The following is a 15,999-nucleotide window of genomic DNA, read 5'->3' on the forward strand; positions in this document are numbered from 1 at the left end:
GCAATTCTCCTGCCTCAGCCTCCTGAGTAGCTGGGATTACAGGCACATGCCACCATGCTCAGCTAATTTTTTTGTATTTTTAGTAGAGATGGGGTTTCACCATGTTGACCAGGATGGTCTCAATCTCTTTTTTTTTTTTTTTTTGAGACGGAGTTTCGCTCTTGTTACCCAGGCTGGAGTGCAATGGCTCAATCTCGGCTCACCGCAACCTCCACCTGCTGGGTTCAGGCAATTCTCCTGCCTCAGCCTCCTGAGTAGCTGGGATTACAGGCATGCGCCACCATGCCCAGCTAATTTTTTGTATTTTTAGTAGAGACGGGGTCTCACCATGTTGACCAGGATGGTCTTGATCTCTTGACCTCGTGATCCACCCGCCTCAGCCTCCCAAAGTGCTGGGATTACAGGCTTGAGCCACCGTGCCCAGCCCTGAGAAAGAGAATTAAGCAGGTTATTTACACACAAGAGCACATGAACCTGTGCTGTGATACAGGAAGGGAGTCCAGAGAAGGAGACCTGGCCTGGCCTTTGAAGTTCCTACCTGGAAGAATCAGTACCAGCGGGGAGGCTGTGTTCGGGAATGCATCCTTCTTCACCTCTGTTCCACGCACAGCTGAGAGCTCCAGGCACTGAACAGACAAAGATGGAAACTGCCCTGGAGATTCCCACATCTGGCTACATCGTCTCCTTTGTTCCTCTCTCTTCAGTTCTCCCTCTCTCAGCTCTGTCCCATCAGCATCTAAGAGAATTATCTCTTCTACCTTTAATAATATAAAATGAAATTTGAATCAATCAAATCAAGTCAAAAATCTTTGACCTCACTTGATATATTCATCTCTTTTATTTTATTTTATTTTTGAAATGGAGTCTCACTCTGTTGTCCAGACTGGAGTGCAATGGCGGGATCTTGGTTCACTGCAACCTCTGCCTCCTGGGTTCAAGTGATTCTCCTGCCCCAGCTTCCCAAGTAGCTGGGATTATAGGTGCTCGCCACCACTCCCAGCTAATTCTATTTTGTGTTTTCAGTAGAGACAGGGTTTCACCAGGTTGGCCATGCTGATCTTGAACTCCTGACCTCAGATGATCCACCCGCCTCAGCCTCCCAAAGTGCTGGGATTACAGGCCTGGCCAGTATTTATCTCTTTTTTTCCCTTCTCAGCTAAGTCTCTTGAAAGGTGGTCGAGAACTTTGTTTTACTTCTTCTGCTAATCATGCTCCAACATCCATCACCCCATCAAAATGGGTCTTTCTTTGGCCATTCATCAAAGGATCATTGAGTCGCTATTAGATGCTGGGCACTTACGTGGGCACTGAAGATTCATTGTTAAACAAGACTGATGGTGGGTCTGTTCCTCAAGGAGTTGATTTAAGAGGTAGGATGAGCAATTTTCTCAAAAAGTGCGCAGTATTATCTCAGGCACTCCCATTCCCCCGTGGAACCTTGTCTGGCTGTTGGAGGATGCTAGGTGAGCCACAAAGGATGAAGAAGAGCATGCCAGGGTGGTGGGTAGCAGTGCCAGTGGATGGGTAGGTGGGGGGTAAACAGTGTTTTGACCAGAAGGGTTGAGGTATCTGAAAAAGCTCACAGGACGTTGAGAACTGGGAAGAATGGCTTTGGACTTCATTCTGAAGATAGCAGGACCCCTCAGGATGGTTTTAAGCAGAGAGGGTCATCACTTTAGCTGTGATTCAGAAGGATCACTGGGATTGTGGAAAAGGTTCACAGGGACTGATGGAGAAGGTAGAGGGTCTCAAACTTCGTCAAGTCCTCCAGAGCTGCTTGAAACAGTTTTCCAGGCCCCATCTCCTGAGATTCTTTCTTTTTTAATTTTCTTTTGAGATGGAGTTTTGCTTTGTCACCCAGGCTGGAGTGCAATAGAGTGATCTCCTCTCACCACAACCTCTGCCTTCTGGGTTCAAGTGATTCTTCTGCCTCAGCCTCCAGAGTAATTGGGATTACAGGCACCCACCACCACGCCCGGCACATCTCCTGAGATTCTAATTCAGACTGTGCTCCTGCATTTGCAAGAAATTCACAGGTGACGTGGATGTTGCTTGTCTTGGAATGATGCTTTGGGAACTCTTGGAGAAGGTAGGGCAGGGTGGTGGGAGAATAAAAAGGTAGGTGTTTCTGGAGATGGATTGAAGGAAGGGAATGAAAGAGAGGATGCCAGGTGGATGGGGCTGTCATCCCACTTAGAAGTGATGTAGCCAAGGAGCTGCCTTCATGTGGTTAAATCCGACGGATCTTCCTCTGATATCTTGCTGTGCTTCTTGCTGTCTTTGACACACCAGGGCTTCTTCCTTAATGGTGGTTACACCCTTTTCTCCAAGCTTCTCTTCATCTCTCTGAGGTTATCTTTTCCTTTGGCTCCTCTTCCAGCATTTCCTGGGCCCTTTCCTGGATTCCATTTTCTCTGGGGAGAGAAGGAATGTCTTTAGCAGCTCCTGTAGCTTGAACCCTCTCTTGCTACATAGTAAGCTCTAAAGTGTTTGTGAAATAGAGCCAAATTGCCTGTTTTTAGCCCAGCGCGGTGGCTCACATCTGTAATCCCAGCACTTTGGGAGGCAGAGACGGGTGGGTCACCTGAGGGAAGGAGTTCGAGACCAGCCTGACCGATGTGGTGAAAACCCGTCTCTACTGAAAGTACAAAATTAGCCAGGTGTGGTGGTGCATGACTGTAATCCCAGCTACTTGAAAGGCTGAGGCAGGAGACTTGTTTGAACCCTGGAAGCGAAGATTACAGTGAGCTGAGATCATGGCATTGCATTCCAGCCTGGGCAACAAGAGCAAAACTCCATCTCAAAAAAATATTTGCCTGTTTTTTTTTTGTTCTCCACTAATCCATACCCCTCAGTGCCAGGACGTTATTCATCCCATTTATCCTGGTATCTCTTCCCACCTCTACCGTGGCATTGGTAAACAGTGTGCTCAGATGTTTGTGAACGAATACATAATTTCTGCTGTCACCATTTTGCCAGCTTCATGAATGCAGGCAAGTTACTTAATCCCTCAAAGTTTCAGTCTTCTCATCTGGGCAGTGGGCATTGGAGATAGAGCTTACTTCCTAACTGCTGCTTTGGGGATGAAGTAAGATAATACATGTAAAAATGTTGGCCAGGCACGATGGCTCACACTTGTAATCCCAGCACTTTGGGAGGCTGAGGTGGGCGGATCACCTGAGATCGGGAGTTCGAGACCAGCCTGACCAACATGGAGAAACTGAAAAACACAAAATTAGCTGGGCGTGGCACATGCCTGTAATCCCAGCTACTCGGGAGGCTGAGGCAAGAATGAGGCAGGAGAATTGCTTGAACAGAGGAGGTGGAGATTGTGGTGAGCTGAGATTGCACCATTGCACTCCAGCCTGGGTAACAAGAGTGAAACTCCATCTCAAAAAAAAAAAAAGTTCAGCACACAGTAAACATTTAACTACTATTACTGTGTTTTTTTTTTTCTTTTTTCTGTTGTTGTTGGTTTGTTTTTGAAACAAAGTCTCATTCTGTCCCCCAGGTTGGAGTAAGGTGGTGGTGCAATCTTGGCTCACTCCAGCGTCAGCCTCCCGGGTTCAACAGAGTCTCCTGCCTTAGCCTCCCAAGTAGCTGGGACTACAGGCATGTGCCACCACGCCCAGGCAATTTTTTGCATTTTTAGTAGAGACCGGGTTTTACTTTGTTAGGCTCCTGACCTGGTGGTCCACCCGCCTCAGCCTCCCAAAGTGCTGGGATGACAGGAATGAGCCACCGCGCTCGGCCATATTACTGTTGTGTTGTTGTTGGTCCTTGTGTAATTTAGAGACAGCCATTTAACTTGTCTAAACCTCAGTATTGTCACATTCAACAACTGTCACATTCTTCCAGCTGGCTGTTGTTGGGTCTGGTGAGATGGAGAGTCTGGAAGAGTGGACATATGTAATAAAAGTTCATTCTCTCTCCCGGAGCTCTCTCCTTTCCCACCCCAGTAGACCTCAGACTGCGCTGGAGTGTTTTATCCCTCAATGCGCTGATACGGATGACAATGGAAAGAAAGTGTTGGGGAGGGGGCTGAGCTCCCAGGCATTGTTTGAAAACAAAGAACATTCCTTTCAACCTCAGAAGATCTACATTCCATTAACAGTTGTTTCCCTCAACTCTGTCTTCCGAAAGAGCTTAGTGAAGGCTAATAATGAATGAAATAAAATTAAACACGAAATCAACTTAGAGTCATTTACAGTCATCTCAAACCAGTTTGACAAAGCCAGGATTCCTGGGTGTTTTCCTCTAAATGTATAGTTAGTCTAAGTTCTCTCTGAAGGAGGTAGAACAAAGAAAAATTATTGCTAAGGCTTTGGAGGTAGGTAGTAGAGTCTTTTTATTTATTTATTTAATTTATTTATTTGTTTTTTGTTTTTTTGTTTTGAGACGGAATTTCGCCCTTGTTACCCAGGCTGGAGTGCAATGGCACGATCTCGGCTCACCGCAACCTCCGCCTCCTGGGTTCAAGCAATTCTCCTGCCTCAGCCTTCTGAGTAGCTGGGACTGCAGGCGCGCACCACCATGCCCAGTTAATTTTTGTATTTTTAGTAGAGATGGTGTTTAACCTTGTTGACCAGGATGGTCTCTTGACCTCGTGCTCCACCCGCCTCGGCCTCCCAAAGTGCTGGGATTATAGGCGTGAGTTTTTTATTTCTTAAAATGAGTCCCTGTTCGCATCCTGCGGGCTTTGTTTTTGCTCTTCTTCTTTATTATTGTTATTATTATTATTTACTTATTTATTTTTGAGACAGAGTCTCACTCTGTTTCCCAGGCTGGAGTGCAATGGCACAATCTCTGCTCACTGCAGCCTCTGTGCTTCCCGGGGTCAAGCGATTATCCTGCCTCAGCCTCCTGAGTAGCTGGGACTACAGGTGTGCGCCACCACGCCTGGCTAATTTTCTTTTTGTATTTTTAGTAGAGATCGGGTTTTACCATGTTAGCAGGGATGGTCTTGATCTCTTGACCTCCCCAAAGTGCTGGGATCACAGGTGTGACCATCGCGCCAGGCCACTCTTCTTCTCCTTTAATATAGGCCTAGAATGTTCTATCACCTCAAAGGAGGAGCCTTTGGTAAAGTCATCTAGCAGTACATTTAAAGGCAAGGGTGGAGAACATCCCAGCATTTTCTAGACTAGGGATTATTTATTGTTGGGAAAAAATGGTACAGGGGCCCCTAGCGTGTATACTAAAATATAATTATTGACTGAGCCAATTATAGTTATTGCAAACAAACCACAGAAAACCCCCTAATGCAACAAATTTTGTCTTCTTTCCCAAGCTTTGTGTGAGAATAATTTGTCTTCGAGACCAGCAGAGAACTCTTCACTTATGCATCTAAGCTGTGAGCTAAGTATTAAGCTGGGAGTGTGAAAACTTTGTTCATTTTCAAATTTGATGGATTGTTTTTATACTGTTGATCTCCTTTGTTGCTTCCAAATGGCAGCATAAAATAACACTTCCTTCCTCTTTATACATTCCATCCCTAAACAAAATTATTCCAGGAATCCCTGGGGAGAGTCATTAATTCCTGGATAGTGTCATGGGTAAAAGGCATCGTCAGAATTAGCGTATTCCTTCTTATATATTCCTGACCAAATTGCAGACTCCTCCTCTTCACCTCCGATTCTTGATTATTATCTACAAAAGAGATTGCACAATAGCAGAGACCCCTGGGACTCCCTGGATTGGCTCTGAGGGCCAATTTGTATTGTGGTCAAGATCAGCCTGACTCTTGGAAAGGAAGTTGGCATCTGTCCTGTTTTCAGAGCCATTCTCTGGCTCAGTAAAGGTAAGAGGTGGCCTAATAGGTACTTGGAATGGTTCCTTTCTATTCCCATAGCCAAGCTCCACATCCCTAAAGTTCTTTCCTGAGCATTTGGAACGGAGAGTTGTTTTCCTTGCTAGGAACACTCTCTCCTATTCTGAGGGCTTGCCTGGGCTTAGTGATTCAGACTAACACCTTCCCAGTTCCCAAGTGAGTCACCCCAGAGCTGCATTCCAGCCCTGGGCCGCAAAGGGGCAAAGACTGAACTGTTTAAGAGCGCCTCGCATTTGTAACACTTTGAACTACTCAACTTCTGTGGATTGCATTTCCCTTTGAATTTCGCCTATAGGTGTGCCAATTTGAAGCTGTAAGGGCAGTACTTAGGACTCAAAAGAAAGATCAAGAAAAGACATTAAGGTCTTGAATAGATTATTCTAGGAGTCAGAGCCCAAGACAGTAATTATTTCTTGATTTATGGGTGGTGGTCGATTGAAATCTCTAAGAGCAGGGAGCTGAAGACCTACTCTGAGACGGAGACAACGAGGTCATTAGATCAGCAATAGTAACGTTCATTTACCCGTATAATCAGCATCATTTCTGGTTTGGGCCATAGGTTTTCAGAGGCTTATAGTTAAAATGCATGTTCAAAAACACCTTTTCAAGACTCAGGATGAGCATGTGTCATGAGTGTGTGAAAGAAGATGGAAGCAAGGAGAGTCTGTAGTTTCTAAAATGATGGTTCCCATGACAAAGAATACATGTGTTTTGTGGTCTGAACTGGCTTCTTCTTAGGAGCCATCGTGAATCTGATTCAACAAATGGATAAAATAGGAGTCAAGGTGGTGACCTTCTCAATGTGGAAGGAAAAATCCAGCGATGAACAACAAAATAAAAAACAGCAAAAAAAGGGGGGAACTGATGCCTGATCAGGCTTAGATGTTGAGACTTAAAATACATAACCCACTGGACTGTAACTGTCCTCAAAGCAGCCATCGGATTCCTACCATCATTTGAGAGGTGGCTTGGAAAGGGTAGGAGTAAACAGCCTGAGTTTGGATCTCACTTCTACTCTTTCCTATCAGTGAATCTTGGGCATGTGGATGAGTCTTTCTGTGCCTCAGCTTCCCTCTCTATTTCTTTCTTTTTTTCTTTTTTTTTTTTTTTAATAAAAAGATGGGGTTTCACCATGATGGCCAGGCTGGTCTTGAACTCCTGACCTCAGGTGATCCACCCACCTCTGCCTCCCAAAGTGCTAGGATTACAGGCTCCCTCTCTATTTCTAATATGGGGGAAATCAACAGTATCTCCTTCATGGTGTTGATGTAGAGTTAGGAATAAAATGCTTCGGAGTGCTCGGCACACAAATAGAGCTTAGCATTGTTATGACTTGGGTCCAGCCATCAATCAGGCCCCAAACCTTCTCCATCTCAGCACTAATGACCCAGATGAACCAAGGCATGATAGTGAAGGGTTAAGTGTTTTGAACAGAATGGGACCTGGGTGCTGCTTTTTATGATCTGCGTGGCTAGAGACCTTACATAACCCCTTTGAGCTCTTCTATTTCCTTGTTTGTAAAATAGGGTTAATAGTTGCATTCCTCCCAGAGCTCCTCTGGGGCTTATGAGATAACCCACGGATGGGACTGGCGCCTGGTTGTGAAGGCAGCAGAGGTTGGTTCCTGCCCTTTCCCCATCAACTGTCTCACTGGGCAGAATTCCTGGGTCTGGATTGACCTGGGGGCTGGCACTGGTTAACTAAAGTTACAGGAGTTTCTTCTTCACCTTTCTCCCAACCCCCAGTCCTTATCCTTCTTTGTGTACACAACTGTTACCTTTCACCTCTTGTATCTCCTTTGCCTACCTCTAACCTTCTCACCAGCCTTCTGCCATTTCTTCTTTTAACTGTCAACTCTGGCTCTTATCCATAATCTCCAGGAAGCATCTTATAACCCCTGAGAACCTGAAGACCTTAAGGCCCCCAGACCCATTTCAACAGAGGAAAACTCTTGCCTTTCTCAAAACCACTTTCTTATGAGGGGTAATTGATGAAAACAAACAGGGGAGGTGGTGACGTGGGGAGGAGGGAAGAAAAACAAAACATTCACAACTTAAGATTTGGCTCAATGATATATTTGCCAGTTATTTTATTTTTTCTAAAAACAATAGAAAAAAAAATCAACTTTAAAAAGCAAAATGTACTTAAATAAAAACAATTCAGGATTATAGTACCTATAATGCTAGGTACTATACACTAGGATTGAAGTTCTGTGTAACTGCTATAAACGTTTTATTAAAGTTATTTACATTTAACGGCAATATTTACAGAGAAAAGTTGTGTAAATCTTAAAATTTTTTAAAAACAATTCTTAAATACAAATCTGTTAAAGAAAAAAAAAAAGATGGTAAGCATAAAAAAGTTCTTTTATGCCTGAAGTCCAATTTGAGGCAGTTTACATTATGGCTAAATCTTTCAGTCTCAAGACTCAGCCAAGGTTGTGAGGTTGCATTTGATCATGCGTTGCAAACAAGTTCATAGGTAATGAATGTTGACGGTTCTGTGTGACGGAATCTTTTTCCTTACTTTTCCTTATGCACAAGAGTTCCGCAGCTGTTCAAGTTTGTGTTTCAACTGTTCTCGTCGCTTCCGCAACAAGTCCTTTTCAGAAATGAGCTTTTGCTCCTCTGCTTGGACGGACAGGATGTATGTTGTGGCTTTCTTAAGAATAACTACCTTGGGGGCCTTTTCATTGTTTTCCAGCTCTGGGATTTGGTCACGCAGGGCAAAGAAGCTCCGTTTGAGCTCGTTCCTCCTCTGGCGTTCCAGGACGTTGTGCGTTCGCCTCTTGTCATTCTCTTCGGTGTCCGAGGACCTGGGGCTGGTGCATTTTCGGTTGTTGCTGATCTGCCTCAGGACTCTGACACTGTCCAACTTGACCCTCTTGGCAGCTGGGTAGTCCTTCCGCGTGGAGGGAGGGGCTGCGTAATTGTGCTGATGTGTGGAGACGTGGCACCTCTTGAGGACCAGTGGGCTGTGAGGAGGTTTGCTGTGGCCTCCAGAAGAGGGTGATCCTGACTCTGACCTTTTGCCAGGAGGCTGCCTCTTTTCCACAGAAACGACATCGATTTCTTCATCCTCTTGTTCCTCCTCTTTAAGAAAGGAAATAGAAATCACTCGGTTAGCGATGTTTCATTAAAATGATCAATTACCCGATGTAATGCTGTAGAAATATAAGGCATTAATATGTTAGAAAGGTCTTTGGACAAAATGATCTCCCCAAAGAACCAATCTAGCCAGCCACCCTACCTCCTCTCACCACGAAGGCAGGACAGCTGGGTGATGGCACAGACAAGAAAACTACCATTTCCCAGGATACCACATTGATGCCAGTTCTTACCTAAGACTTAATGAGGCTTTGGACACACCCAAAGCAAAGCTCATTCCCAAGCACCTCCTATTTTTAAGGGACTTTACCAAGAACCCTTCAGGTGTTGCAAATGAGAGCTGCAAATTGCTTGGTATCACTTTAGCAACTCCCTATTTTACTGGAAGTGAAAAAGAAAAAACAATTGTAGTTTTGCCAATAGTCCAAGAGGATGGGGTAAGAAAAAAAAAAGGTCCTTGCAACTCAAGGATTTGAACACAACTCAGTGTTCAAAATAGGCTGAGAAGATCCCAGCTCCTCAGCCTCACTCTTGAGGCAGCTGACTGGCTCCTGCATCAGGGAGGCCCTGCTTGGCCTCTAACCACAGCCCCCATTTTTGTAGATAGTTCATTAAATCCCAACCACTTCTTGGAAGTTAAGAGAGAAGCAATTCATTCATCTCTCAGAGATCAATCCTCTCTTATCCCCATTCCCCCCCATCTACCCACCCCGGGGCAATTAAAATGCTTAAGGGAGGTGAGAAGTGGATTGAGTTGTGAAATAAGCCAGGTTTAAAAACCTAAATGAAATTCCTGAGAGGTGGGAGAGAAAGGGGGAAGGGGGCTGGAAACAAGGGCGGTCTAAGGTGAAGGGATGGGAGGAAACGCTAAGGCCCAGGGTTTCAGAGGTGCTGAGTTCCCAAATCTGTCCAGATCTGCTCTCCCTCCTTCCTACTAAGAGAAAGGCAGGGTCGACTGAAGTGGCCCGTTGAATAAAATGCCAATGAAAATGGGAGAGCTATCCAGCCGCCCCGCTTTGGACAGGCCTGGACGGGCTCCGCTTACCAGAGTCGCTGCTGGTAGTGGGCGGTGTCTCTTCATGGAGCACCAGGGGCTCGGGGCTGGCCCGCGGGGAGGACTCCGTCGAGGAGAGCAGAGAGTCCGAGGACGTGGAGAAGGCGCTGGAGTCTGGCGAGGCGCAGGGCTTGGGCGAGCTGCTGTCATTGAGCGGGTACGGGAATACCACCGAGGGGTCGATGCACTCCGAGGCGGCGGCGCTCAGATCCTGCAGGTACAAGCTGGAGGTGGAGCAGACGCTGTGCCCGCGGGCGGGGTTCGGGCTGCTGCTGTCTTTGCGCGCAGCCTGGTAGGAGGCCAGCTTCTCTGAGACGAGCTTGGCGGCGGCCGAAAAGCCGCTCCACATACAGTCCTGGATGATGATGTTTTTGATGAAGGTCTCGTCGTCCGGGTCGCAGATGAAGCTCTGGTTCACCATGTCTCCTCCCAGCAGCTCAGTCACCATCTCCAGCTGGTCGGCAGTGGAGAAGCTCCCGCCACCGCCGTCGTTGTCTCCACGAGGGGAGAAGGGCGTGACTGAAACGCAGGAGGTCGAGCAGAGCCCCGAGCGGCGGCTCGGGGACAGAGGCGGGGTGGGCAGCAGCTCGAATTTCTTCCAGATATCCTCGCTGGGCGCTGGCGGCTGCAGCTCGCTCTGCTGCTGCTGCTGGTAGAAGTTCTCTTCCTCGTCGCAGTAGAAATACGGCTGCACCGAGTCGTAGTCGAGGTCATAGTTCCTGTTGCTGAAGCTGACGTTGAGGGGCATCGTCGCGGGAGCCTGCAGGAGGGGGCACACAAAGAGGGAGGCAGTCTTGAGTGAAAGGGGTCTTGGTGCAGAAACCTGGCGCAGCGCGCAGGGCGGACCACAGCCCCGGACCACTCCCCTTCCCGTGCTATCCCCTAAAGCGACTGGGTGGTCTCGGTGGGGCAAAAAAGGGGGGGAGGGCACCCTTTCACCCCCTTTGGGCAGCTCCCTACTATCTCAGACATGCACTTTGTGAACCAGCAGCTTGGTGCCCACCAAGTCCCAGGCCCGGGAGACCGGAGCGCGAAGCCCCGGAGGCGGCCCCGCAGCGGCGGAGGAATCGAAATCCGCCTTGGTCACCCCCTAAGAGGCCGCGGGAGGCGGCGGTGAGGATTTGCCAAAACCCAAGGCGCAAAGTTTTGCGCCACCTGAAGGAGAAGGCGAGAGGCGCCTGGGCGCTAGCGGAGGCGCGCACCCCGCTCCCGCGCCCGGGCCCCTCTGCCGCGGCTGTTCCCACTCGCGCCCTCTCTGCGCTCCTACCCCCGCCGGCGCCGCAGCCCCTCCCAACCTTCCCTCTCCACCGCTCCCGTCCCCACCCCCAATGCGTCCCCCTTCTTCGTTTGCCGGCTTTTCTTCTGTTCTCTCCCCGGCTGGAGTGGCGAGCTCAGCCGCGGGCTTTAACACCCCTCCATAAATACAAGGGGGCTGTCAAATGATAACAGGGGCACCTCCCTGCCACTCAATACGGCGACGCAACTGCGCCAGAGAGCCCGCTGCGATACTTCGCCCTGAGCCACCCGCCAAGGGTAGCAGCTGTTCTGGAACAGCCCCGACCCTCGCTCCTCGCCGTCACTCCGCATCTCAGGGGCGCGAGGACATCCGAGGGCGGCCGCGGCAGGGGAGTCAGGGCTGCGTTCGGAGATTCGCCCTGGTTTTTCCAAGTCAAGGATTCCAGGAGAATCGGACACATCCCCGTCTCCCTTTCCCTCTGCCTGCGCCTCCCCAACACCACGTCCTAACACCTCTGGAGACCCAGGTTTTAAATTGTATGATTGCTTTTTAAAAAGCCCAAATGCCAACTTCTTAAAAGGATCAGGGCGAGTTGGAATCGCCGCGGGGACGGGCGGGCGGGCGGTACGCGCCGCAGTGTCTGTCTCCGGCTGTCAGAAATGCGGTGAGTCGAAATTTAAATGCCCTCCTGGAGACGGGGAAGAGTCAGCGGCCGCGGAGCTCTCGGGCTCACACAGGCGATATGTGGTCCCTACTCCAAGGAGCTCAGGATGCAAGAGGTTTACTGCCCACCGCAAAGCAACCCCCCAGTCCCCCCAAAACCCAAACAGCAATTAACACAATAAAGCAGGAGTGTCCGACCGGCCGGGAGTCAGCGTTAATATATTCCTAAGGCAGAAATCTCAAAAGGCTAGTCTTAAGAACACATTCCCGTTTTCCCCCTGCAGTCTCCTCTCCCATCTTGACAACTCACTTTACCCCGATCCAGTTCTGGATCACACCCCACCCAACCCCAACCTACCACAACTACTCTGAGAAAAGTGTCAATAACGCAGGAATGGGAGAAAAGACAACCTATTTCGGCATTCGACTCATCTCAGCATTAAAGCGACAAAAAAATAAAAGACAAATGGACCCCGCTGCCTACCTCGTTTTCCACTGCCCGAAAAAAATCCAGCGTCCAAACTGCGGCAAGGAGACCTTTCAGAGGAGCGGGTCCCGACAGCGGCGGGGAGGTGTCCTCAAATGGGGAGAATAGCCTCCCCGCGTCGGGAGAGTCGCGTCCTTGCTAGGGTGTTGTAAGTTCCAGTGCAAAGTGCCCGCCCGCTGCTAAGGGCAAAGTTTCGTGGATGCGGCGAGGGTTGTGGGCTGCTGGCTGCGGGGGTCAGCGGGAGGGCTGGACCGGAGGCGAAGCCCCCTTTTCACTTCGGATCTCCCTTCCCAGGACGCCCGGAGCGCAGCTCGGCTCGCCCGGCTCTTCCACCCTCGCCTGCCCGCCCGCTCGCTCCCTCTGCCTCTCGCTGAAATTACTACAGCGAGTTAGATAAAGCCCCGAAAACCGGCTTTTATACTCAGCGCGTCCCCTCCCTCCGTTCTTTTTCCCGCCAAGCCTCTGAGAAGCCCTGCCCTTCTCCAGGCAGGAGGGGAGCCCGGGACTGCCGGGGCCCGGCGGTGACGGCGGCGGCGAGCAGCAAAGCTCGGGGGTCCTCGGCCGCGCAGACCCTCGCACTATAAAGGGCGGGTTGGTGGGCGGGGATTCGCGAGAGAGTATCTTTTTTCTTTTCCCCCACGCCCTCTGCTTTGGGAACCCGGGAGGGGCGCTTCTGGGGAGGGTGGTGGGGAGGCGGGTGGGGGAGGAGATTCAGCCCGGCTGCCGAACACTCTAGTTCTCGGATGTAAACAGAGTAAGAGAGTCTCATGAATTAACTGCGCTCTCCTACCATTTTCTTTTGCTCGGGCTCAAACCCTCTCTTTCTCTCCTGCTCCTCTTTAGCAGCACCATTTGACAGACCGCATCCTTGTCCTGTGAGTTCAAATAATCGCAGGCGGAACAGCTGCCCTCCACACCGCGAATACACTGCGCGCCCACCGCCACGACACGCGCGTACCAGGCGGCAGGGCGCCTCCCTAAGGCTGGGGCAAGGGCCGCGCTTGGATCAGGAGTCCCAGGGAGAGTGGAGGAAACAAGGGCATTAATGGGCCCGCGTTCAGAGCGTGGGGTGTTAGTGTAGATAAGGAGAAATGATAGAGGCAGAAGGAGGAACATGATGCCGAGAATGATTAAAATAACTCAGCAACGCATTGCCACGTATACTTGGAGGGCGCGTTATGAATAAACTCCCATTGCATTTGTTGGGGGGTGTCATGCATTATGCATTATGTATGCACAGCTATCTGGATTGGATACCTTCCACTCAGACTGAGTCCCCCAATTTGCTGCCAAAGCAGCAGAGACCGCCCCTCCCGCCCCACCCGCGCAGGCCTCCGTGGGGCCCCGTGCGGGAGGCGTCTGTTCCTCCTGGACGCGCTAAGCCCTGAGATGTTTCTGCCTGTTTCCGAGCTGGAGTAGGGCGGGAGGGAGGTTGCCTGCTCTCTGCCAGTCAGTACCCTACCATCCCACCCCCGCGCCTCTCACACGGAGTTCCCAATTTCGCAGCCAGGTTTCAGAAGAGACAAATCCTCTTTGCGCCCTGTGGCGCCGGTTTGCACCAGTCTCGGGCTCCCGGGTTTGGGAGAAATCAAAGGCGCTAGACTGGAGAAAATGGGGCGGGGGCGCAGGGGGGACCCGAACCGCGGGACCGGACTTCCTAAAAGAGGGAAGTGGAGAGCTTGTCGACTGAGACGGGGGAGTCAGCAGAGACCCTTGCGAAAAAAAAAAAAAAAAAACCGTTAACTCCTTCCTCCCCGCACAAACCGGACATTAAATTCTTTTCCAGGTCTTCTTTCCCTTTTTATTATTATAAGCCAGTTCATGCACGAAAAAATGCATCGATTCTGATCAAAGAAGAGGAGAGTAGTATTACTTCCGTGCCTTTTTGAGGGAGGCGGGGTCTTGAGCTAATTAAAATTTGGCTGCCTTTCAGGCATTAATTTCCTAGTTCACTGACTCCAATTTTTTTTTCCTGAATACTAGTGAAAGTGTATTATATGTAACCCGCAAACATGTATTCACATTTCATTCACACTTCGACTTAGCTAGTTGCCCAACCCGGCACATGATTTGTTTGCTCCCTGAAATGATCTATATTTAACACATCACGCATATTCCTTCGGGATTTTTTTATTTTGTGCTATTCCACGGTATGAAAAACAGAAGACATTCTTCTCATCCTTGATAAACTTTTCTCTCACTCCACTGCCTACAAAACAGAAAACTATTCGGGGTGAGCGTAGCCTGAACACTATTCAAGATGGGTTATTACCCACTGAGTTTGCAGCTCGGCGTTCAATTGTTAAGTGAATGTAGTAACTTCCCCCAAATCAGACGCACAGCACAATTCAGCTTTAAGGATTGCAAATTACTCCTGCCTCTAGGCCTTTGCCGCAAACTTGGGGAACAACCAATCGCTAGGCTGGATTTTGCTGCAAAGCGTCTCCCCTCACCCCCGCCCCCCCCGCCCCCCCCCCCCCCGCCCGCCTCGCTCCCTCTTCGGGCTGCACCCGCGTTCGGGTTTGCGAAAGTAAAGTAAGTGTGCCCTCTACTGGCAGGAAAGATCACCGCGCCTGGATGTCAACGAGGGCGGAGGTCAGGTGGGGGCAGGGGCGTCCGAAGTGCAAGGTTTCCAGCGGGGGAAGGACAGGCGGTTCCTTAAGGTAAGTTTCCAGCCACCTCCTTGTTATTCTTTCAGGTTAGCTGCAGAAGGGCCGAAGAAAGAGGAGTTACTGGAGGAAAAAGTGGTTCAGAGCTGACTATTCAACCACATAAGAGATGGTGAAAATTAACCCAACACTACTTAATGGAGAACCGGTTATGGCAAACCTGAAATAATTCACAAGTACATACACTAAAACACATTTTTCAACAAACCCAAACAAGCTTTAGCCCCCACATCTTAGAAGCTCATCTTTTTTTTTTTAATGGATTCTCACTGTGTTGCTAAGACTGGAGTGCAGTGGCTCGTTCTCTGCTCACTGCAGCCTCCACCTCCCAGGTTCAAGCGATTCTTCTGCCTCAGCCTCTAAAGTAGCTGGGATTACAGGCACTCACCACTACATCCCATTAATTTTTTGCATTTTTAGTAGAGATGGGGTTTTACCATGTTGGCCAGGCTGCTCTCCAACTCCTGACCTCATGATTTGCCCTCCTTGGCCTCTCGAAGTGCTGAGATTACAGACATAAGCCACTGCACCCAGCCTTCGTCATCTTTTTTGACCACCAAATGTGAAAGCAAGACACTGGGATTACTGGGGAAAGGGGGAACACAGTAGAAGGTGATGGGTATTTGGTTTGTCCTATTATTATTCTTAATTATTTATTGTTATTTTTGAGACAGGGTCTCCTTCTGTCACTCAGGCTGGAGTGCCCTGGCATAATCATAGCTCACTGCAACCTCAAACTTCCAAGCTCAAAGCTACCCTTCCACCTCAGCCTGATATCCCAGCCCAGTAGCTGGGACTGCAGTGCGCCACCACACGCGGTTAATTTTTTAACTTTTTGTAGAGAGGCAGTATGGCCACGTTGCCTGGGCTGGTCTCGAACTCCTGGGTCAAAGTGATCCTTCAGCCTCTGCTTCTGAAAGTGCTGGGAATACAAGTGCGAGTCACCACTCCA

The 15,999-nt window shown here is 49.4% G+C and overlaps 1 protein-coding gene and 1 pseudogene across 6 annotated transcripts; both read right to left on the reverse strand.

The window, feature by feature from the left end:
- Nucleotides 1-7,889: 7,889 nt before the first annotated feature.
- MYC (MYC proto-oncogene, bHLH transcription factor) lies at nt 7,890-12,769 on the reverse strand. 6 transcript variants are annotated; one of them, XM_008983271.5, is made up of 3 exons: nt 12,376-12,769; nt 9,983-10,751; nt 7,890-8,922 (listed from the first exon to the last, which is right to left on the reverse strand). In XM_008983271.5, the coding sequence occupies exons 2-3, from the start codon at nt 10,737-10,739 to the stop codon at nt 8,363-8,365; spliced, it is 1,317 nt and encodes a 438-aa protein (XP_008981519.1). In that variant the 5' UTR covers nt 10,740-10,751; nt 12,376-12,769; the 3' UTR covers nt 7,890-8,362. The 6 variants fall into 6 exon arrangements, with proteins under 6 accessions (XP_008981519.1, XP_078208568.1, XP_035132699.1 ...); XM_078352442.1 differs by lacking the exon at nt 12,376-12,769 and adding an exon at nt 11,553-11,880; XM_035276808.3 differs by lacking the exon at nt 12,376-12,769 and adding an exon at nt 11,315-11,599.
- On the reverse strand, nt 10,956-13,089 carry LOC108588565 (uncharacterized; annotated as a pseudogene).
- Nucleotides 13,090-15,999: the final 2,910 nt, after the last annotated feature.

The sequence above is a fragment of the Callithrix jacchus genome, chromosome 16, assembly GCF_049354715.1.
Source record: "Callithrix jacchus isolate 240 chromosome 16, calJac240_pri, whole genome shotgun sequence".
Lineage (NCBI taxonomy): Eukaryota > Metazoa > Chordata > Mammalia > Primates > Cebidae > Callithrix > Callithrix jacchus.

Bases quoted from the DNA above. Each gene is read 5' to 3' on its own strand.
- MYC (XM_008983271.5), bottom strand. From the start codon at position 10,739: ATGCCCCTCAACGTCAGCTTCAGCAACAGGAACTATGACCTCGACTAC. The intron at 8,923-9,982 runs GTAAGCGGAGCC...CCTTTCTTAAAG, and splicing joins CACTACCAGCAGCGACTCTG to AGGAGGAACAAGAGGATGAA.